Source organism: Gallus gallus, chromosome 8 (assembly GCF_016699485.2).
Source record: "Gallus gallus isolate bGalGal1 chromosome 8, bGalGal1.mat.broiler.GRCg7b, whole genome shotgun sequence".
NCBI lineage: Eukaryota > Metazoa > Chordata > Aves > Galliformes > Phasianidae > Gallus > Gallus gallus.
This window is the reverse complement of record NC_052539.1, coordinates 1,410,433-1,433,331: the sequence shown is the minus strand read 5'-3', so window position 1 is coordinate 1,433,331 and position 22,899 is coordinate 1,410,433. Positions and strand designations below refer to the sequence as shown.

Genomic DNA, 22,899 nt, shown 5'->3' with positions numbered 1-22,899 from the left:
CTTCCAGCTCACAAAGGGTAGCTCTTCATGTAGAACTCATAGTGGAAGCGTATGAGTTGTAATATAATATGTATGAGGAAGAAGATAATTGTCATTATCTCGTGCTGGCGTGTTCTGTGGGTTTTTTCCCCTCTCTTCTGCTCCACCCTTGTTGGGCCATTGGCTCCACACTGTTTCAAATCCTGTCGGTGCAGCTGCTTAGCCGGCTCAGCTGAGGGAACAGGGATTGAGCAGAAACACAGAGTTGCATCACTGTTTTCTTACACTCCTTTTTTCCACTTGTGCTCAGGGAAAGAATCACATGCTCTTTCTACCGTAATAAATGCCCTTGGCTTAACTAATTAAAAAAAAAAAAAAAAAAAGAATGCAACAGTTACAGGGACAAAGGGGAGCATCTTGTGGAGCATGTGTCTGGAGATACAGCATCTGAAACCGAAACTGCATCCAAGTCGTTTTCCTTGTCACTGGTGATTTGATTTCATTTGATCTAATACCACCTTGAATTAATTTCCAACTTAGTTTTGCAATAGACAGTAAGAAATAGACTCCCTCTATATTGTATTGTGTAAAGTATTTAGGAAAACTATTGCAGATAATCTTGAACTGCCAATTTTGGAATTTATATCCCAGTATAAACTTGATAGAATCTCACATAGCCTTCTGTTGGTACTAAGCAGGTTCATTTGGAAACAAAGGAAGCCCCAATTTTGAGGAAACTCAGTAGCATGAAGAGGCGAGTAACACTTGAGTGATCTGCCAGAAGGAAATGTATAATATTTAATCTAATCTTTCATTCTTTAAATTCTCTTAAAACATACATTTCTGTATGCTTAACTGCTGAATGTCATCGTGGTGTGATGTATGACCCTTGGCACAGCAATAAGCAAACCTCCCTAGCATATATGAAACCCAGAAGGGTGCTGAGTGGAGATGTCTCTTTGCGTCTCTGGAATTTATCTTCATTAAAATAACAAGTTCCATTTTATTTTATTATGGTAATAGAGGCAGGTTTTGTGTTCAAGTGGATGTTGTTTTGCCTTCATGCATCTTACCTATACAGTGTTTTGCTGAAGAGAATCAGAATCTTTAGACAGGTATTTGGAGAAGCCAGGAAGCTCTAAATGATGCTGTAAACCACAGATGGGCCTTCTGGTGTGTGGCCTTTGCTGAGTGAAATGAGATTTTTTTTTCAAGTTTCTATTTATAGTTAAACTGTTACCTTTGTGTGCATTTATTTCCCAGTGCTGTACATCACGCTGACCGTGTAAAGGTTGCCACCTTCACAATATATTTTTTGTGACTTAACTGTGAATCCATATGTTTAAGCAAACAAACAAATCCTAGTGCTGTATGTATTTATTCTAATACTGATGCTTGATTATTTTTGGTCTTTGTAGAAAATGTTCCGGAAGAACTGCGAGAGCCGTTTTACACAGACCAGTACGACCAGGAGCACATTAAACCACCTGTAGTTAACTTGCTGCTATCTGCAGAACTCTACTGTCGTGCTGGGAGCCTTATTCTGAAAAGTGATGCTGCAAAACCACTTTTAGGTCATGATGCTGTTATACAAGCTCTGGCACAGAAAGGCCTTTATGTCACTGACCAAGAAAAATTGGTGACTGAACGAGATCTTCACAAAAAACCCATTCAGATGGTGAGTGTTAAATCTTGAATGTTTATTATGTTTCTTATTGTGTGCTCCCAGTAACTGCCTATCTGTTTCTTTTTAACATGCATAACTTTCTTGAAGTATTTTTCTCGAATGCTGTTAACTGTAGGGGGGGCCTTATGGTTGTTGTTGTTTCCATCTCCTCAGGGCTGTGAATGTATGTGTGTTTTTTAGTGCTAGTGCTTGAAAACACCCATCATCCTGCTTGGTACAAATGTTACTTTTTTAATATGACAGTGGCAGTGCTGACTGCCAGTGACTATTTCTTGTTTGAAAAGTGGTTTGAACACAGATGTCTCTTTTTTTTCATCCTTACAGAAAACCTGGGTTAAAAACTTAATAGGGGGAAAAAAAAGGTTTTGATGATACAGGCAATTCAACCTAATTACATTCAATAGTCACCATTACATACTAAGTCATTGTAAAACACACAACAGCAGTATATTCTTTTGTAAAGACTTAATGATAGGGCTTTGCTTTTGACAGTTTCTACTTAAGCATTGGTTTGACAGATGGATGATTCTATTACTAATCTACTAAAGTAGTGGATTTTCCTCATTGATTGGAGCTGAAGGGAAAAAAAAACATGTAGAAATGGTGGCTACGTATGGCTGGGGAGAAAGAATAAAGAATCAGTGTCTGAATTGTCTGCAGCCTGCTTTTCTATAGGGAAACTGAAGCTGTGTAGTTACCCAAGCTGTGCACTTCTCTACTGTTTCTGTCAGGACTGGGTCCAATTAAATTTCAAGGTCAGGGGGTGTATGCTAACTGCTGAGTCATGGCCTGAACCACTGATTGAGCACCTGGGGAAAGGACCCGGTCAGCCCTGGGAGCACAGGTGGAGGCAATTCAGCTGTGTGACCAGAAGGGGTGGAGCCTGGCTGCACCTCTCTTAGACCTCGCTTAAGGGCTGACCGCCACTGGGAAAGGATCTCTTTCTGGTGATCCCTCCTTGGTGAAGCTTTCCTCTGCAAATGTAGAATCTTCTGATACAGGTGAACAATCTTCTTTTCTTCCTTTATAGCATTGTATTGTGCTGGTCCTTATGTCATCACACCTTTGTTGTAGCACCTTTCCTATTGTATTGGTCTGCCCAATTGCTGCAGGGGATAGTAATGATTTTAAAATATCCATTTCCTAAATAAAACTGAATGACTAGAGAAAAAGGTTAGTATGTAGTGTGTGTAAATACTATCTCCTGGAGGATGTACTTACACATTTTTTATGTACTATGATTTCAGTAGCAGAAAATAATTAAAAACAAATGAGAAGCCCAGCACCAAGCAAACAGGTGTAGTGCAATCAAAAAGTATAATTGCTGAGTAAAGGTAAACTCTGATTTGGGAAAATAATGTTGCAGAAAAAACCATCTGCCAGCTGGGCAGTGATCTTAAAATTAAACTATGTGTAATTACTTTGGAAAATTACTCTCATCGATCAAGAAATACTTAAATTCTCCACATACCTGAAGTTTGTCATCCAAGTTGTGAAGGGAATGAGTGTCTGTAGTGAAACTCCAGCAATAAGTTACCTCCTAAAAGCCAAGACGTAGTATGTGTAAATGGGTTTTTAATATAAAAAGTACTAGCCTATCATCTAAATTGTTTATCCATTCAGCTGCAAATTACATTCTTCCTTGATAATGTCTCTTGTGAGGAAGTCTGGCAATAATTCTCCTAGTAGCAGGGAGTAGAGGCAATTCTTGGGGCCTTAACCAGTTCAGCTACTATGTTTTCTGCTGCTGAGTTAGTCATTGCCTCTGAAGCATGTGTGGAAGGAGAGGGGTACTCAAACCTAGGATCTGCGTTTTGCTGAGGGTAAGGCAACAGGCAATAAGTAGTTAACTCATCCTGCAATCCAGATTTCTGATCTCTTACAGAGTGCATTCATTTGAAATGACGGTCCCTCTCATCAGAGGGATATTTATCCTTGATGAAGGACTCTGTCAGCTCACCCAATTAGCTTGTAGCTACATGCTGCAGCCTCTGCATTTTCATGCTGCGGAATTCCTTCAACTCTGTAAGGCACCAAGAAGTGTACTACACGCTTCACAGAGCAAAGGAATAGCAGGTGGCTCTGCCTAGAAGTATTTGTTTTCTGGTTTTAGGCGTGATGTAACAAGTTACCAGTCCTGTGCAATTGTGAATTACTTGTTGGTTGAGGGCACTTAAAAAGATCATGCACTTACGCAACGTGAGCCAGTGGACGTTACAATATCGAAGTTAAAACAAGAGAGTCTTACTTTGACTGATTCTGACTGAAGTATCTTGCATAAGAGAATGTTCCACAGAAGAGTAAACAGTAAGCAGGTGTAGTGATGAAGTAGAACCTGAACTTATAATTGCTTTATATTCTTAGGCTTAGGCCTTAAGGAGTCTAAAGCACTGTGCAGATCTGGTCAACTGTGGTTTTAGACTGGGAAAATATACAACTGAGATGTTCCATATTTTTTCGTGATTTCTTCTGTAGACACTGAGTTTTTGTGCTGGTTCCTTTTAGGGTTCTCTTCTTGGGGAAGAGTGTCAGGTGTTTGCACAACACTAATTAAAGGGAGGTGGGGTATCTTTCACGTGGTAAATCGGCATCCCAAAGGCAGGGTAGATACCAAGGCCCTAAAGCACAAAGGATTTATTGGCACTTGGGTGGTGTTATCTGCTACACTTTTCAGGAAGCTTATTCTGCTCTTACCTTAGCTAAGAACTCAGTATCCCATTTATGCCATGCAATTATGCTGACTCATAGGCTGGGTATTTTGCTCTGCCATCTCTAACTGCTGCTTGTTTTTGAATGGTTTCTCTTATGGTTTTTTCCTCTTTCATGGAAATAGCAGCAGTGATTCTGTTTCTAGAGTGGGCCTGTCTAGAATTGTCTGGAACCTCCTGTGCACAAAACCAGTGCAGACTGTAAATGTGAGTCGTTGGGCGTTATTTCCTTAATCTTCTGGGACTGAAGTGTGTATTTAATCTAGGCCTGCTCCTTCTGAAAGGACTGTATGTCTGTTTATTTACTGTTAATGCATTGGGAAAACAGATAAAAGGAGACACAAATAATGAAGGAAAATTGTGAAGAATTTACACTTCTAAAGGATGCCAGATTCTGATGAAGAAATGATTTCTAAACTGGTTGTCAAGTATTTTAAGTGATCTGGGAAGAAACATGATTTTGTTAAACGCTTGTAATTATGTTCTCTCTGTTTTAATGACGCAGTTGAAGTACTGCTTTTCAGCTTTTGGTTGCCGGTTTGCTGCTACAACCTTTCTTTGTCTGTTTAAATATGTGAAAACTTTGTTACAAGTGTTTAGCAATGTTCTTCTGCTCTGTTAAATATGTATTTTTTGCTGTGTAGTAACTAAGCTGCTTCTGAAAGAAGAATCCATGAATAGTTTTGCAGACTACCTAGGAGAAATTTTCTTCATGGGTTTGTTAATATTATGCGAAGAGAAGACTTCGCTAATACCCTTCTGATGGATAGCGGAGAGCTAACGATCCTACACGTTTGTAGTATGCAGTTAGTTGGTTAGGAGAAGCCTTTCTTCCTATTATGGGAAATAGTGAGCTGCATTTAGCAGGAGGTACATCTGTCATGTAAACAGAAGGAGAGCCTCGCTACCAGCTCAGTGCAGGACATAGGCATGTGATGAGGGCACAAAAGCACACTGAATGCTGACGGAATACAGGAATAGAGTTGCAACTCACTGTAATGAAGCAACTTTTTTGGTGCAGTACAAAAGAATGCTGCTCATCTGTGTTTAGTAATCAGCATACAGGAACCTGGCAGTCTCTCTCACCTGCTGTGATGACAGTGTGCTCTATACTGTTGTGTCACTACATGAAAATCTTCGTTCTTGCATACATTGCAGAATTTAACAAGTTTCTGGGACTTTGCTTATTCCCTCCACCTTACCCAGGTTGAATGAACAGAATGCTGCAAGGTGACCGGAGCATGTCTGGTATTTTTGCTTGACAATGAAATGTAGTAAATAGCAGTGCACTCGAGTCTACAAGTTAATGTATATGGAAAGGCATAAACATATGCAATGAAAACATACATTGAACTTCTTTAGACCGGTTTGGTAAAGAAGTTGCAGGTTGTAAAAAAGAAACATTACACAAATAGTAGAGCAAATCTGTAGATAATGGGTAAACGTGTAATGGTAGGTCAGACTAATTTTATGTTTAGAATACTGATGAAGGACATGTAACTACAGAATGTATAACTTAAGAAATCCTGTTTTAGGGGTAAACTTATGTTTCTTAAATATAGATTGGAGGTGTGTTATTAAAGGTTACTATAATATCTCATGAAACAATCTGGATAGTGGCATTTCATCAACCAATCTACACCAGCAGGCAGAAATTAAGTGCTGTTGAAAATGGCTAAAAAATACAATCTGTATTATCAACAGCATTTGTTCTGAGATTTACTGATAGGTATTTTACCCTCTTATCCCACTCTTTGCTGACGCTGGCCCAGTGACCTGTGATTTACAAATAAAGCTCTGGGGCAGCTGGGAGGCTTTTCTTCCATATACTTTTTGCTGTATAAAATTCAGTCTCCAATCAGAAGAACTTTACCCTACCACAGAAAGTCTCCCTCTTCATGAATAATTGCCAGCAGTGGATGAGGAGGTAAGATATAGATCTGAGCAGAAATGTGGGCACCAGATGTTATCTCTGTCTCAAGTTGCACGTGCCATTCCTGGCAGGTACCTAGCTGCTTCTGCAGATAGACTAAATAAGAAACACTTGTGATCCCTCCCCAGCAACTTGTTGGGGTGATTCCACTATCCTGGTTGTTGCTTTTAGCTTAGTTAACTTTTTTTCTTCTGCAAGATCAGCTCTTATTGTGCTGTCTCAGTAAACATGGAGAGCAGTTTATTCCGTCTCCTGAAAACTGGACCCAGGTTTCTAACTGGGACCTTGTTGAGGTTGTAGGACTCAGCAGGTACAGGATGTGTTTCACAGACTCAAGTATGCAGTTGACATACACGTGCACACACGCACAAATTGCAGCTGATGTGTAGCTGGCAGGGTGACATTGTATGTTTGTGTTCAGGTGCTTTTGGGCTCGTACCTCAGATCCTTTCTTATGACCAGCCACTTCAGTGTTTTCACCCTCAATTGTTGCAGAAGATAGGCATAGCCTTTTTTTGTCAATTTTCTCCATGATATTACTAAATATTTTTATTTACTTAGAAATATTTTTAATTACTTAAACTTAAAGTATGCAAAATAAGCAGTGCTCTATTTCTGAAGGGCATGCAGTGAGGGAAATAAACCTTTGTAAAGGCTTCCTATTCCATTACATAGTAGTTAAGTAAACCTGAATGTTGAGTTTGTGTTTCATGAAGGGGCCAAATCATCATCCTTAAGGAGCTCCACTCACTTTCAAGAGTTTTGCTATGTTGACACCTTTATTGCTCTATTGGGGGAAAAAGATGCTGAGAGGACAGAGTGGGGTTATATCCTAATAGATAAAAGGGGAGCAATGGAATAGGTTAGCTGTTGATGAAAAGAAATTTAAACTCACAGTTCAAAATAGCTCTTATTCTTTTTCTCTGCTGCATGTTCTGTACCTCTCCTGACTCCCCTTTTTAAAAAACAAACAAACAACCTTAAGAGTTCTTAATTTGGAGTTTCCTGTAGAGGCATTAGTTATTGTTAGTGTATTTGAAGCAGTGTAAATCCAGTGTAATTCAGGATATTCTGTCAGGAAGCTTCAAAAATTCTTTACTGCTAAACGACTTGAAGTGAAATTTATCTAATATATATACGTATATATACACATATACACTTGCAAATAATGACAGTATTCAAACTTTTTAGTTGTATTTTCAGCAATAGGAAGAAGTAGAAAACAAGTTATAGTGTGGTGATGGGAAAGGAACGTAAGACAGTGACAGAATTGATGCAGAGGGAAATGCAGATTCTAATGAAGAACTGCTAGAGTGGAAAACACTGATGCTGAATGTTCTGCTCGGTTCAGTTACTGAACTTGCTATTACTTTTAGTATGATAAACAAAAATGGTTATCATATAATTAATCCTGGTGTCTTCTAAGCTGTTACAGTGTCCTCAGGTGTACTCTCCTGTGTTTTAGGATTTTTTATTTGCTTTTAATTGTTGCCTTTAGTTGGAACCATACATTGTATTTTCTTTAAGTCAGGACATGCATACACTAGAAAACTCTCAAGTACTTCTGAAAAAAGAGTAAATATTTCCATATGCCTCTGGGTGCGGAGGGGTGATTTGTCTGATTTTTCTCAGAACATTCGGAGACTGAGAACTTCAGTTGCAGGCTACACGTGGCGGGGGGTTATTGGCCTGTACTGATCCTAGGGGAGGGAGATGGGTAATAAAGCCTTGCTTGTTCTAACAAGATCTGATGTCTTCATGACTTAAACACAATTACGCTCTTATCATACATACAGCTATCGTGTCAATTATTTTAGGTTCTTTTTCTCAAGCAACTTGAAGCTTTTATTAAAGAAGCAATTTTATCATAAATATAGCTTGCCTTTCTGTTTTCTATTGAGCTCAAGCAGAGTCTTCCATTTCACTGTGGCTTATGTGATTCTCTTCCCAGCTCTTCCTGCCCTGTTTGAGATCTGTCCTCTTACTCAGTTATCTTTCCCACAGATTTTGCATTCCCTTCAAATCTGATCATTGAAGAGACTTTATTTCTGATTGTTGAGAAAACTAAATGGTAAATAATGATGTGATAACTCAGCCCTGCGGTATTTCTTTCAAGGTGCATGTATTCATAGGTGATTTAGGGTTTAGAGTTCAATCGTCAGTTTAGCTGATCAGATTATAAAACTATTTCATGTATCTAGCATTCAAAACTGTATTTAATGAGAATGTATTAGCATCATCAGATGCCCTACATTTTTCAGTTACGTTTATAGCTGAGTTTCTAGAAGTACTCATGTTCCATACTTTCATTTTGAATTAGTGTTATCTTATTTTAATAAGTCAAGCTACTTTTTGACCTTGAAATGATTTTGCATGGGATCAGAAGGATACGTGTCCTTATAATTATGTGTTGTCTGCTGACTTTGTAAAAAAAAAACATGGTTCTATGTAATGTCCCCAGTGTTCCTGCTGTTGCTGAAAGAATGACATAATATATGCAGAAAGATCCTCTTAAATTGTTGTACAGAAAAACAAATCACAAAACAGTTTTTTGTTACGTTATTCGTTCTGGTCTCTGAACTCAAGATTTAGCTTATCCATGAAGTTGGCAGTCTCTCAGATAGTCCAAAGGCTATTAATAATTAATACATTCTTCAGAAGAGACAAAAGTGAAAGAGACTACTAGTCTTAGCAGAAGACAGACTACAGTTCAGATATATAAGCTGTCTTTCATATTGCCTTATTTACATCCCTGATCCCATGAAGTTATTAGAAGAAAGTAATATTTCTCCATTGCAGTATGGTGCACTGCTGGTGAGGTGTAATGCTTAAGAGGCTGTTGTACTCTGAGTCCTGTGTTGAAGAGTAGTTAAAAATACTTAGCTTTCCCAATCCTTTTGTTCTCTCTTCTTCCCAGTTAATAATGTAATTTAATAGCTGAGGTGAGGGATCAGTTTGTGCTGCTGAAGCATGGGGTCATTAATTTTGCTGAAGCCAAGACTGCCATCGCATGAAGGACTTCTATGGTTTTGGATGGTGTGTGCTCTGACATCTCTTGTGCTTGTAGCAGAGGTTTCCTGTAATGCTACTGGTAATTACTTCTGCTTTTTGGAAGTGCAGCCAATGCTTACTTGCATTCCAGTAATAGATACCTTAAGTCATTGAAAAATATTGTTTTGTAAATGAAGGTGTAGGGTTTACCGTTTCTCGTGTTTCTGTATTTTGTTCTTCTGTTCAGCTGTTTCCTTGGTTTTGCTTCAAGTATGTCCCAGTCTCTTACTCAGCTTGCCTTGGCTGGGGAGAAAAGGAGGAGCAGAATTTTGGAGTGAGAGTAGTTGTTGACTATAATATGAATGTGTCATTACTGCAACTAACTTTATCATTTTGAGAGGTACTAATTATGCAACAACTCCTAGAATAACTTCATGAGCCAAAGAAGCAGGAGGAGTAGGAATGTGACAGTAAGTTTTACTGTTTTAATAGACATATGAACCACCAATTATTCCATTAGCAAAGGGAGGTGGAGGAGAGACTTCTCTAATTCTTTTTCATGCCCTAAGAAGTATCACATTACAAACAAATAATTGTGAAGTACGAGACCAGGCATTTTGGGTACCAATTAACTGAGCAATACTGTATAGTTTGTAGTGGACTTCTGTTCTGTCATTTTTCTTTGGAGAAAAAAGCATTCTAGAGTTGTGTGTGGGAGTCACAAACTAGTAATCCTTTTAAGATGTAAAAAGCCTTACCAGAAAGAAAATAAACTTCCTGAGGAGGGTATTCTATTTATAATTTTTTTATGCCTTTGTTAAATTAATTTCTAAAAAGAAAAGCTTTCGTTACTTCTTCATGTAACTACTTATTTTTATGAAAATCAGAGAGCAATTCAATCACCTTACTACTACACAGCTTGAATTGCACACTATTTCCAAAGTGGAGAGATGCTTGACAACAGAAGCGTATGTCCACGGGCTGTTTGAGGATATCCAAGATCAATCTTTAGAAAGCTTGCGAGTTTCAAGTCTGGATTAACCTAACAGGCAGAAAGGCTTTTGAATACATTTATCTATACAACCCTGTACGCCTTTCTCACTTATGCTTTAACTTCAGCTGTGCACCATTTCCTTGCTTAGCAGCCAGTGTTACAGCTGGCCTGTCACAACCCCTTAATCACTGAATGAAAAAAAAAGTTGGTCAGCTGTCTAATTGAGTTATGCTATTAGTCAGCAGCTTGTCACCTGCTAGTCTTTACTACAGTAAGAGCCATGGGGAAGCAGGTTTCTTGTGATCAGTGTGATTTTTTTTTTGTCTGTTTTAATTTCTATAATGCTGCTGATAGAATTCACTTAAGTAGGAGACTGGGAAATATCTTTTAACCTTAGCTGTTACTTTAAAAGAGCATCTTTGACAAGGTCAGTTTCTCTCTCATGTTTTACTGTTCTGTGCTATGGACTACGAATGTGGTATTTCTGCAGTCCTTTGAGGAAGAGGACAAGTAATTGCTATTCTTAATGTAATTGCCATTACAATGACAGGTATGATGACCTTATTTCTCTGCCTTTGTGTTTAATAAAGAAACACTGAGGAAATTAGGGGGAACCTGTTCGTGTGAATTTCAGGAAGATGATATATTATGTTTTCATATAAAAATCTAAGCTAGTATTTTCTGTTCTTGAGGACAGCATGCTGGAATGACAAGATGGAATATTTTGATTTAATCAGTATTTTCCTTCAACAAGGAAAGATAAGCTAAGAAATATTCTTATGTTCCTGACCTAAAAGAGGGTTTTTGTACATGAGCTATAAACAAAAAAAATGCTGCAGCAGTACTTAAATTCTCAAGCAGCAGCTTCATACAAATACAGTGGTATGACATGAAGAGGTGAGGTTGTCCCAAGCTTTGGAATGCTTACATTTCAAAGGCAGCAACCACATCATTGACTTTTTTCTTTTGTCTAATATGCTCAAAGATGCACCTACATTTCCCCAATAAACAGTGAAAGTATACATTTAAAACAATACGGATGGTCACCTCAGAAATGAAGATAAGTGTTTTTCAAAAGCATAAAACATCTGTGAGTCCTTTAGAATTGAAAGTTCTTCCTAAAAGCCTTCACTGGGTAATGGAACCTTTTTTTTTTTCCAGTATTGTATTTTGGCAAGAGTTGCACACACGAGTTGCAGCTGGGAGGCATATTTCCTGAGGAAACTGAGTAGAAGGTAGAAGTTAAAACCATACCTTGCAAGACAGTAGTTCCAGAACTGTGCAGATGAAGCCATATCACCATAATGTTAGTAAATGAAACATTGAAAAATAGCATGCAAGGGAGGGTATAAGTAGAAAAGTAGAATGGAAATTACAGATGGTTTTCTGATAGAGATGTAGGGGTGTGTTACATTGGTCTCCACATGCAGATTGGAGCTTGCTTCCCCCTTCTGAAAGAGCATCCTGTTTGTTTTCCTACTTGGTATATTGTCTTGTAAAACCTTGAATTATGCTGGATTGGAGAGTGTATTGCTTATGCTTGAATTAAGAAGTTGATTTATACTGTAAAAGACAGCAGTGTAGCAGCTTGTGGAGTTTGATTGTGCTTTGGATGACTTGGAAGTGTGTTTGTTTTTTGCAACAGTACTGCATTTTAATTCCACTGATGACTTTGGCCCTATTGAGTCCTTTTTTTGTCTGAGAAATGAGGGAACCTAAGCTAACTTCACCTCTCCTTTTGTAGCAAAGCAAGTGTTGTGTATTTACCTCAAATAAATAAATGAAAACAAACAGCACCAAACTTAAATACTGATATTGAAAATTCAGATTTGTATTCTCTTGCTGAAGGAGAAGAGCTGCATAGTCTTCCTGTACATTTTAATTGAACCACTTATTTTTCATGAAGCTGGGACTTTGTAGTGAGAAGGAAATGAGCTAAGTTAGACATGATGGAAGACGTGAGGTGGTCAGTGAAAGAGCTTGTGGGTTCTCCATCCCTGTTGATATCAGTAATGTACCTGGTGAGGCCTCTGAGCTGCTTGGAACTGTTATGAGAAAGACATTGGTCTGAATGACAGCCAGAGGTCACTTCCAGCCAAAGGTTTTCTATGATTCATAGTGTCCTTTCAAATGTTAGAGTTCTGCTACAGCAAATGGCAGACAGTGACCAACTGCTTGCATTGTCTCAAACTGAGAATCATCCTGAACTGCAGCGTGTAATTACCTTTTCAATATCTGTTGTGCCAAACATAGTAACTGAACAAATCAGTGTATCATATTGTTCATCAGTGTGATTAAAGCATCATTTTTCTCTTCTTCTCGGTAGTACCCTGCATACTTGCTATTAGAGCTTGATTTGTCAGAACCCAGGACCACAGGGCAGCAGGAAAAGCGTTATGTGCTGAGAATTATGTGAAGTTTCATCCTATGTATTACTTTAGGCTGCTGATCTTAATAAACTAGTTATAATGGTGTGACTTACACCAGATGGGTATTTAATATTCAGGCCATACTTAAGCTTTTGTGAGATAGTGTGAGAGCAGCAAACTAATTTAATATTAAGGAAAAAGCAGGACAAAATGCTATAGATCAGAAAGCATGTTGTATCAGTTATCTGAGTAGCAAGAACTGTCATTTACAAAGTTACTAACAACAGTTCACTGGAAAACCAATGAATTAGAAGTCTGGGTTGCAAGGTTTCAAAACTGCTTGGGAACTCCCCGATAGCTGTGGGGTGTTATCAGTGAAATGTAGCACCTTACACTGTGCTGGCACAGTGCTGGGCTAAGTCAAGCACGGTGGAAGACAGGCCTCCACTGACATTGCCATGAAGTATTAAGCTAGCCGTACATCTAAGTTGATTCTGGGACCTCAGCCTTTTCTCTCTGTCCCTTTCTGGCTTACATACTTGTAGCACGCCACCCAATTGTGAACTCTTCACCCCACGTTCTGTAGCACCCAACTGCTCCTGCATCCCCATGCTGAAATGGTAGTTCCTAAGGCTATATTCCTGAAGCAGATGTTCTAAGGTGAACAGGCTTGGGTACTCCCTGTGGACAACAACCTCTGGAGGTGTTCTGCTAAATTGTCAGAGAAGTTAAACCACTGCCTTCCATGTCATTACTATGCAGGTATGAGTGAGTCAGGAAGAAGGAACTACTAATTTGTATATGGTATACTTGGTTTGCAACCAGAGCCAGTCCTGTTTCCCTTTATCCCAGCTCCTGTATTCTGCAAAGATAGATGGTGATGGTCGTGAAAGAAGAAGCCCAGATGGTATTTTATATTATTACCGTTTCATTTTGGTTTAAATGTCTAGAGCATAAGAAAGAGCAAACAATGCACACATGCAACTAAATAAAGTTGTTTAAATGATTTTTGTTTCTGGTTGCTCTGGGGGGGATTTGACAGTGTGATCTGGCAGAATTTGGAACGATCGTTTTAAGAAGTGTAGGGGAAATTTAAGGCTAGTGCTATTTATTCTTTTACACACGTATAATTCTATCTAGTTAGCAGTCATTCTGCATTAATTTCTCATTTTAGTTTAACCAACAATTGCAATTTTTTTGTTTGGTTTGTTTGAAAAATGAGCGCTTGATGTGAAGTCACTCAAGTGCTGATTGCGAGAGGAATTCTTGATGTAGTCTGAATGCATATTTATTATATAGCATGAACCTATAAAATAGGACAGAATAAAAATAGTAAAATAACCATCATTTGCTGATTTGTGATTCCAGTCCTTCAAGTGTAGGTATTTTCTTCCCTATAAAGAGGTGTGGAGGGGTCAAAGGGCAAAGTCCTACCTGGTTATGTAATCTGAAAAGACTTGTGGAATCTGCTAAGGATTTAGTTTGGATTGAGTTAGCACAGGGAGTTATGAAATTTCCTGAGAAGCATAATGAAGAAACCTTTAGCAGAAGAATGTGTTACCAAAATGCTTAACTCGGCAAATTTATATACTTAATGATAGCATTTTTAGAAATATTTCTCATGCCAAATGGGTATAGTCAATCACATAATCCTTTTGTATGTTCTTGGAACCAATTACTAAAGGTAAAAATTCAACCAAATGTCGAGGGTTATGGTAAATATTGAGGAAAAAACCATTACCTTGTGGAACCTGTTAGGACGTGTTCAACATGACACTGTAATACCTGTTCTTGTTAAACAAGCATCTTGCAGGATGTAAGTGCTTCATGGAAGTGCTGTGAGGTAATGCAACTTGACTGTTGCCTTGCAGGACAAGAATAACTAGACGTTTGGGGTTATTTTAGATTTGTGCTGGGGTAAGTACTGCATGAGGCAAAAGAAGAATTAAGTCTGAAAATTGTCATATGGCAGAACTTAATACCTCTGACTGTTGTGTTTTGTTGACCAAAACCTTTTAACCTTGCATTTCTCTCATTAAACTAGTGGATTGGTTTGAGACTTGAGTTACTTAAGTGAAGGTCTTTTGTGGAAAGGTGCCTGGGAGTTCATGGTGCCACAAACCATGTTGTTCATAGAGTGCCGAAGAAAACAGAATTCAGAGGTGTGGGTTAATGCGGTGCTTGAGGAGATCACCACTGTGTTTTTAACACACCCATTTGCTGCTGCTGCTGTCCTGTCTGTTTAATCCCATATCTGTTCACTATTGCTGTCTCTTACTATGTCTGTCAGCCACCTGGTATTATTGTCTTTTCTCATTCAGTATGTGCCCGATGGTGTTTATTCTGCATGGTCCATACGTTCTAGCAGTTAGAAATTCAGTGATGTTTTCTGTAGGGGTGATCTCTCTTAGCCATTGTATTCTTCCTTGTTTGGTTTCTTTCCAGTTATCTTGGCTATCTCTTAATTAGCAGGGAATCTTTGGTAATAATCATCACAGGAGGCTTAACTGACATGCTAGCAGAACAGTAATGAGAATTGCAGTTTTATCTTGAGAAATGTTATTTAGAGTTAGCGTTACCAGACAACTGCTTTTAGGAAAACACAGAACACTGAACCTATTTGTAATCTTAGTACTTGTATGTAATATCTTCAGGTTGTTTCATCAAGTCTGTGGAATTTACTCCTTCGTTACTGTGACTGATGAGGTAGCTGTCACCAGTGGTGCAGATGCTGCATGTGAATGCTGTAAAGCAAATTTGTTCTCTGCTGTATCGTGATAAGTACCTGGATCCAAAACCTGTTTTCAGCAGGTAGACACAGTTGGCTACGGGCGTAGCAATCAGCAAAAGCAAATGGCACAAACATTCTCCCAGCTGATTGCAGAGATCTGATCTCTTCCATTCTTTGTTCAGGTGTCAAATCCAGTGTGGGTAAAATCTTTAGAGAATCTAGATAGAAATGTGTGTTTATTTTACAAGTGTGAAGTACAGCTTAAAGGCTTTTTTCCCGAAGTGTGACCAAATGGCTCCACAAAATTTTTCCCAGAAGATTCTTCAGACACATCCAACTTCCATGGGGACAGAAAGACGTATTCCAGTTTCCAGAAATGATATCCTGTCCAGCATCAAGTCTCCCAAAGCACAGTGCAGCTAGGGGAGTATATTTAATAGAAAGGGGAAAAAAAAGGAAAAAAAAAATCAAGGAAAGACTGAAGGTTTTGGCTAGGCACGTTTAGTTTTGCTTTAGAAATTTGAGGTAAACAATTGTATTTTCTACCTTCTTTCTTGTATTTTTTTCTGTGCCTTTTTTCTACTACCAGGCTGGGAATCGTTTCAGCTATCATTTTCCTAAAGGATCGGGTCAAAAGAAACCTCCGTACTTGCATCCTTTAATGGAATATTTAACTATCCTTAGTAGTATGTAATAATATCAGATGTAATATGCAGTATTTACCCGTAAGTACCTGTGTATGTACAATATGCACACCTTATGCATAGTACATTTTTCATGAAGTTGTTGGTTGTTGCTGATGGGAGGTGGAGTGAACCAAAAAATCAAAGATGAGACAGAAGAAAGCATTAGCAGTGATGCTTCAGGATAATAATTCTACAGTTCAGTAAGCTTCTTACTGAACTAATCGGTAGTGGAAAAGAAAGCTGCAGAACCTACATTAAAGAAGCAGAAAGTAACCAGTAATTATATGGGCTGATTGAGTTAAGACTCTTGTGTTCTGTGCAGGGTGTAGCTGAGAGAAACAAAACTGTGTTTGTCTTGAAAAAGAAAAAAAAAATCCACTTCAAAATGGAGCATTTTTTTAATGTGTAGCACTGTGCCATGTAAGATCTTTGTGCTTTGCATCATTGCAGTGAAATGATCAAAGGAGGAGAAGACTTCTCCTGGGAACTTAATTACTATTCAAACTTTTTTTTCCAGGACTTCAACAGTTACGCTGATAAACCTTGCATTTCAAACAATGGGATACTTTTTTTTGTAGCTCAGTTCTTAATTTAGTCTTTGTTGTTTAGCATAATGAATTAGAAGATGTAAAGGAATGTAACTCGCTTGACTTCTTCACAGATAAAGGGGGGGAAAACAGTAGAACTGTGTGTGGAATTGTTGGTTTTTTTTCTGTATAATTGTTTTAGGTGTTTGATTGCTTTCAGTTCTTTGGGGAAGAAAATCCATAACTGGTAATTTCAATCGGTATTAATCTGTGAATAAAATTGGCAAAAATAGCAAAGCTGTGGGTTGTTTCTTGGGATCAGTCTCAAGTTGACCACAACTTTTCAGTATTATTTTAATATTCTCTTTTGAATGTCCTCTATGAGTTATAAGGAAAATAAATTGATGGTACTTCTGAGTCTTTGAAGGTACCTTTCTGTGGTAGCTTATTATGGGATGAGGAGATAGACTTCGATATAGATCTCTACCTTGTAACACCCATGTGCATGTGAAGACCTGAGACCTACTTGCTCACATGCTTTTGGTTCGCAAGGCAGCAGTGGGCAGCTGATATTGAAAGAGAGATAATGGGGAAAAAAAAATACGTTGTGGATGGCTGGTTGTTCCACTAATAGATAATGCACACCCACTAATAGATGTGTGTATGACTTAAGGGTATGTCCAAACCACGGCTCCTGGAGCATGTTGGAGGCTGTGTCAGTGCTGGGGCAGAGCCCTGCAGTCGGTCAGCCATGCAGGAGCCAGGCAGGAGGAGCACTGGTTCATACCCTGCACACTGCTGTGCGGGCAGCACCCACTCTGTGGCCCGCAGAGAGACTCACTGTTCACAGCAGATGTAAGAGCATGGGCTGTTGCCAGGAAGGTTTGCTATCAGGAACAGTTACATGAAAACACGCGGTTAGTATGTAAGGAATAATCTGCCTTTTTTTGTCAAACAAAGCAGCTTAGCTACATAAAAAGTGGTATGCGCTTCCTGCCGTCTGATTCTAAGAGCAGCACCATAACATTTTTCAGTAACGCAAAAGGCAGTAAGAAAACTGAATCTATTTGTCTTTTTTCCATTGGGAATTCAGGAATAAATGATATGCATGCACTGCCTCAACTGCAGTGATGAGAGAGCGTATTGCTGCCTGACTCATGGTGTTTGCTGCTGTTGCCATGGCTGTAGAAGCTACCCTGTGAAATGTTTATATGCGTATGTTTTAATAGAATTGAGCAGCGCTGGTGGGTCTTAACAAGTATTTGGGGTCTTTGTTTTCAATACAAAATGTTTAAAGGCAACGTTTTACAAAATAGTGTTATGGAAATCATTTTGGTTTAGGGAAAACGTTGTTCCTTAGTACTTAAGAAGCTTGTCCTGAAGCAGAAGCAAATCTCATAAGTGCCACCTCTACAAACTGGCATCATTTTTGTTTTCAGCCATGAGCATAAATAAGCAACCAGGATTTTCATCATAAAATTTTTTGCAAACTTGGAAATAGACGTGGTCTTTCACTACATGGAAGCATCTGCATTAATGGAAACCATGTTTTATTTACCAGTATGTGCCTGTTTTCAAGATAGTTGTGTGTGTTTAGCTTCATCTGTGTTAGATGAGTTTGCTAGAAGAAAAATAACTGTTTTCTGTCATTCTGCTTTTTAGTTATGTTAGTGTAATTGTGTCTTCCTAGACTGTGACTTGAAAAACAGGTAAACTTGCACATATGCAGCAATGTAATGATAATGAAGGTTGCTTGGCAGCCAGTCTGTTTTTATTTCCAGTACAAATAACATTGATCAGGCCAGGGGGATTATTTTCCTTGAGATCTCAGAAGCCCTCTTAGGCTTTGCTAAAACATCAAGTTGAAGTAACGTTTGAATCTTGGAAGTTGTTTTTTCTTTCCATTTGATTTCTTTACTTTTCATGTTTGTTTTGTTACAGAAGTTACTTTAATTCATGGTAAGCATTTTTTTTTTTGCTTTGTCTTGCTTTCTCAAATCTGTTGTGCGTGTTTCTGCTGTTTGTCTCTGATTCAAATACTCAAAACCAGACAGAAAACCTGTAGCATTTACGGTTTGGGTCTCTGTATGCATCTGGCTGTGTTTGCAAACAGTACGTAAGAAAATGGTATTTCAATTTGCATAATAGTGAGGCATTACTATTTCTCTTTGTAGAGTGCTCATTTGGCTATGATCGATACTCTTATGATGGCGTATACCGTAGAGATGGTCAGCGTTGAGAAAGTGATTGCGTGCACTCAGCAGTATTCGTCTTTCTTCCAAGCGACGGATCTACCTTATGACATAGAGGATGCTGTCATGTTCTGGATAAACAAGGTATGAGCACTGGAAAAGCAAACCATGATTCTATTTGCAGTCTGTAAGTTTCTATTAGAGATGACTGGATAGGGATATGTATATACATAGGTGTATCTGACAGGGACTGTTCTTCATCTGCTGTTTGTGGGTAACGAAAAGAGAAGTTTGCAGAAATCAGTTAAACAAGTTAGGCAAACTAGATAAATGAGAAGCCTAAATAATAAAGGATAATGTGACTTGCATATGGCTCGTTAACAGTTGCTGTTGTGTTGAGATACCAGGTTGGCTGGTTGAGTGTCTCCTGTTGGCTGTGTTAAAAGAGCTGATTTCTTCTGTAATTTATCATGATCTGAAAGCCAAGTGTTCTGTTTGTATTGGAACGCATCTTGCTTGAGATTGTTTACCTTTACCACATAATCAAATCAAATGACAGCAATACAGCCCTAATCAAATGCAATCAAGCATAATAAAGGGCAGAGCTGTTAATACAGCATAAAGCTAAATATAAGTGACCTAGACTGCAGCTGGAATGTTGACATTTGCAGGTTACACTTCACAGCTATGGAATCAGAAATACCTGTTAAATTTACAGACCTTAAAAAAAACTTGCTATTTCCCCAACTTGTTTCTTGGACCACAGAATAAGCTTTTTTGTCTCTAGGTAAATGAACATTTGAAAGACATAATGGAACAGGAACAAAAACTTAAAGAGCATCACAGTGCAGAATCTGCAGGAGGTCAGAAGGTATGTGCTGGAGTGTAAATATTCAATTGAGAACAAGCATTCATTGTATATAGGAATTAAATATGGTATGTATGGGTAAACATACATTTGCAAACACTGAGCTTTTAAACTGTTACAGAATGCAAGTTTTCAGTTTTCATGGAGTCATAGAATACAGTGAATTGGGAGGGACACACACAAGGATCACAGAATCCCACTCCTACTTTTATGTGTGTTTTTTTCAATGTTCAACCTTGTGAATTACGTGCATCTCAAAAGAGATAAATCTGCATGTGGCATCGTGGAAAGCATTGCTTTATGATCCAAGATGATGTTTATTCCAACTTCTTAAATGTAAACAACAAAAATTGTTTAATACATTTTCCTAAAAGGGTGTGGGTTTTTTGTTTTGTTTCTCCTGTTTGTTTGTGGAGTGGAGTTAATAAAAGAGCATTATGCCCATTTAAATGTGGAAAGATTGCATGCAGTCCCAGAGTATTTAAATTTGCATGTTTAATATGTTTCTGGATAACTCTATCCTAGCTGAAAAGAGAGGAATAGGTCATTTGTGAAAGATGAGAATAATTTTTGAAATCCAAGTGCATTATAATCTTAATATGGTTAATAGCAGTGATGGGGGGGGGAGAGAAGCCCACACGTATCAGAGCAATTACATAAAATTATCAGTATTGGTAAAACAAAAATCATCAGTAATGTTTATTCTCACTTAAATTACAATTTGTGTTTTGCTAGAAATGTGAAGATAAAATTTGTATTTACATCATTGTTGTTGAATTGACTGCTGAAGTATACTGCGTGGTCCATAACCATATCCCATAAATAAACCCAGTGGACTGAAAAAATTGCCTAAAGTTAGTGTGAGCGTTTGTGGTGTTTTCTGTATGAATTACGAATCTCTTACACAGTCAGAGCCTATTCTGTTGGCCACATTGCAAATGCACTTGCAAAATAGCCATTGTTGCATGGTTGACATATAATGGAAAAAATTGTTTCTTTCTGTATTTTATGAATATATAGAATTTTAGGTAGTGTTGTCCCAGGTGCATGTTAGGTTATTTGCCTTGGTGTGCGACTCAGCAGCATAAATTACATTGTCAGGTACTCTATGCTATGAATATATATTAGTATAGCATTACCTATTAGCTTGAAAACTTAATGTGGGTAAAACCTCAGGCTCCAGTTGACCCCTGGATGTCTCTTCTGCTAGCAGGAGTTTATTGCAGGTTATGTTTTTCTGTTTCTTTGTTTTTTTTCAAATGCCATTTGTACAATAAGATTCCAGTGACTGCAATGGCAAGTGCAATCTGCTTTTAGAAAGTAAGTCTAGGATCTGGAGCATTCAGTCACTTCTAGTTGTAAGTATTTAAGGAATTTAAATCTTTTTTTTAAATGCAGGAAGATTGTAATGTTTTCAACTCATTATTGTAGGTTTTCTTTGAGAAACATGGGTCCGTTCAACTGATGATTAACTGTTTTGTTTTTTTAATGTAACTGTACTTGGCAAATGTTTTTGCTCAAGTTAATGATGCTTGCACACATATAAATATCTGAGATTTAGAAAACATATTAAACACATGTCTAAATCTGGTGTTTCGGAACTGCAAATCGTACTGAATGCAAACTTTCCACAGAGAACGACAGCGAAAATCTTTTATAAATCAGTTGTTCATATTTTCAGCTAAACTATGAAGAGACTCCTGTCAAGCATTTGCTAGGATTTATCTTCAGACTACAGCATCTGAGTATTTGGCTCCATATTCCATCGGCTCATGCATTCTTCATGTTGTAGTATGAAATGGGTGGCATGTCCTGTTACTTTACGGCATTGCCTGTCCCTCACATACCTCAGCAAAGCTGTGAAAAAAACTGACTACATTTTTGTACAGGGTTTGGCTATTGCTGAAATATGTGTATAATTTCTGGTCTGAGTATTTAATAGTGCAGTTTTCCCTTATTTTTTCATTCCATCTCTGCTGGGTTAAGTTATTACCATCAGTAGACTTTACTAAGTGGAAAAGGGAATGGATGGGTTTGATCACTGCCTTTGTGTAAACTAAAGTAAGATTATTACACATTTAAGCAGTTTCCTGGAAAAACTAAATGATAGTTCTACGTGTTTACTGCAGCATGGCATTCTCAGCCTGAGTCTGTTTTTTTTTTTAATTTAGGTTTGTCATATTACCCACATGGTAAGAAGTTGTGACAGTGATTATTCCATCCTAAAAATCTAACTAATTTTGCAGTCTTCCTTCTGCTCTGGCCCAACTCCTTCAGAAATTTTTTAGCATTTTTAAGCTGTGATTGCGTTTTGAACCCAACCCAAATTTAATTAAGAATGTCTCATCTGCTGAATTAGAGAGGTGGCCAAACTACCACATGAAGAATAGGTTGTTCTGGTTATTAGGATGAGCTTTTCTTAATTTCTGTCCAAGAAGCACCGAAGTTCAATACTGGGAAATTGAAACAAAGTTAATGAGTGAACCCTTTAATTTTTTTCAAATCTCTAGTGTGGTAAAATCTTAAACGTATCAGTTAGGTACTGATGTAAGAAAGAAATGTAAGAAAGACATTGATCATAATGCCTATTCTTGTTGGAAATCTGTTGTGAGCTTTTCCATGATAAATAGTAAATCTCTGTATTGCTAGAAAAGTGAAGTATCATATTAATAAATACAACTGGTAAGATAGACTTATCTATTTCTGAATAGTTGCAAATAGTATTAACAGATTATGAGATTGCTTTTGTTTTCCTTCACTTTCTTCTGCTGCTAGCTTCCTGTAGAAGATAAGAGAGGAAGGAGTATGTATGCTTTTTAGCTCCAGGTAGTCCCCTGTGGATCTTGACCTGCCGGTGCTTTGTGGTAATCTCATCTGTTTCTGGTAGAGTCTCTGCATCTTTCAGAATTAGGATTTGAAGTTTTGTAGTAGCTTTGGTTTTCAGGCTTCAGTTGAACAATATGCTGTAAATGTACAGTTGCACTGGTTAAACTAATGACTTGAAGTGTAATCAGAGCTTTCTCTTAACCTGTTATGTCTCTTTTGTGATTTAGACTGAGTCAGCATTTAGCCAAATCAATGCAAATGCTGTGAGAAAAACAAATAGAGTATTTACCCCAAGACCTGAACTCTTTAAACAAAATTTAAAATTAGTTGAAACAGTGCAATTTTTTGTGTGAAGGTAAAACACTAACACTATAGTCCACAATCATTTTAATTTATCCTAAGTCCCCA

The 22,899-nt window shown here is 37.9% G+C and overlaps 1 protein-coding gene and 1 long non-coding RNA gene across 8 annotated transcripts in view; one reads left to right on the top strand and one right to left on the bottom strand.

Moving 5' to 3' along the window:
* The window catches only part of CAMSAP2 (calmodulin regulated spectrin associated protein family member 2), a 61,784-nt gene that overhangs the window by 9,467 nt on the left and 29,418 nt on the right, over positions 1-22,899 (top strand). For all 4 annotated transcript variants that reach the window (XM_004943106.5, XM_015290352.4, XM_015290351.4 and 1 more), the window contains exons 2-4: positions 1,398-1,657; positions 18,780-18,941; positions 19,585-19,668. In XM_004943106.5, coding sequence (XP_004943163.2) covers positions 1,398-1,657; positions 18,780-18,941; positions 19,585-19,668 — 506 coding nt within the window. The remainder of the gene's footprint in view (positions 1-1,397; positions 1,658-18,779; positions 18,942-19,584; positions 19,669-22,899) is intronic.
* LOC107053916 overlaps positions 6,917-22,899 on the bottom strand; it is a 48,346-nt gene continuing 32,363 nt past the window's right edge. For 3 of the 4 annotated variants that reach the window (XR_006939958.1, XR_006939960.1, XR_006939959.1), the window contains one exon: positions 20,229-22,628. This is a non-coding gene — a long non-coding RNA (uncharacterized LOC107053916). Of the gene's footprint in view, positions 9,602-20,228; positions 22,629-22,899 lie in introns of those variants that run through there. The other variant, XR_006939961.1, reaches the window with a different exon arrangement.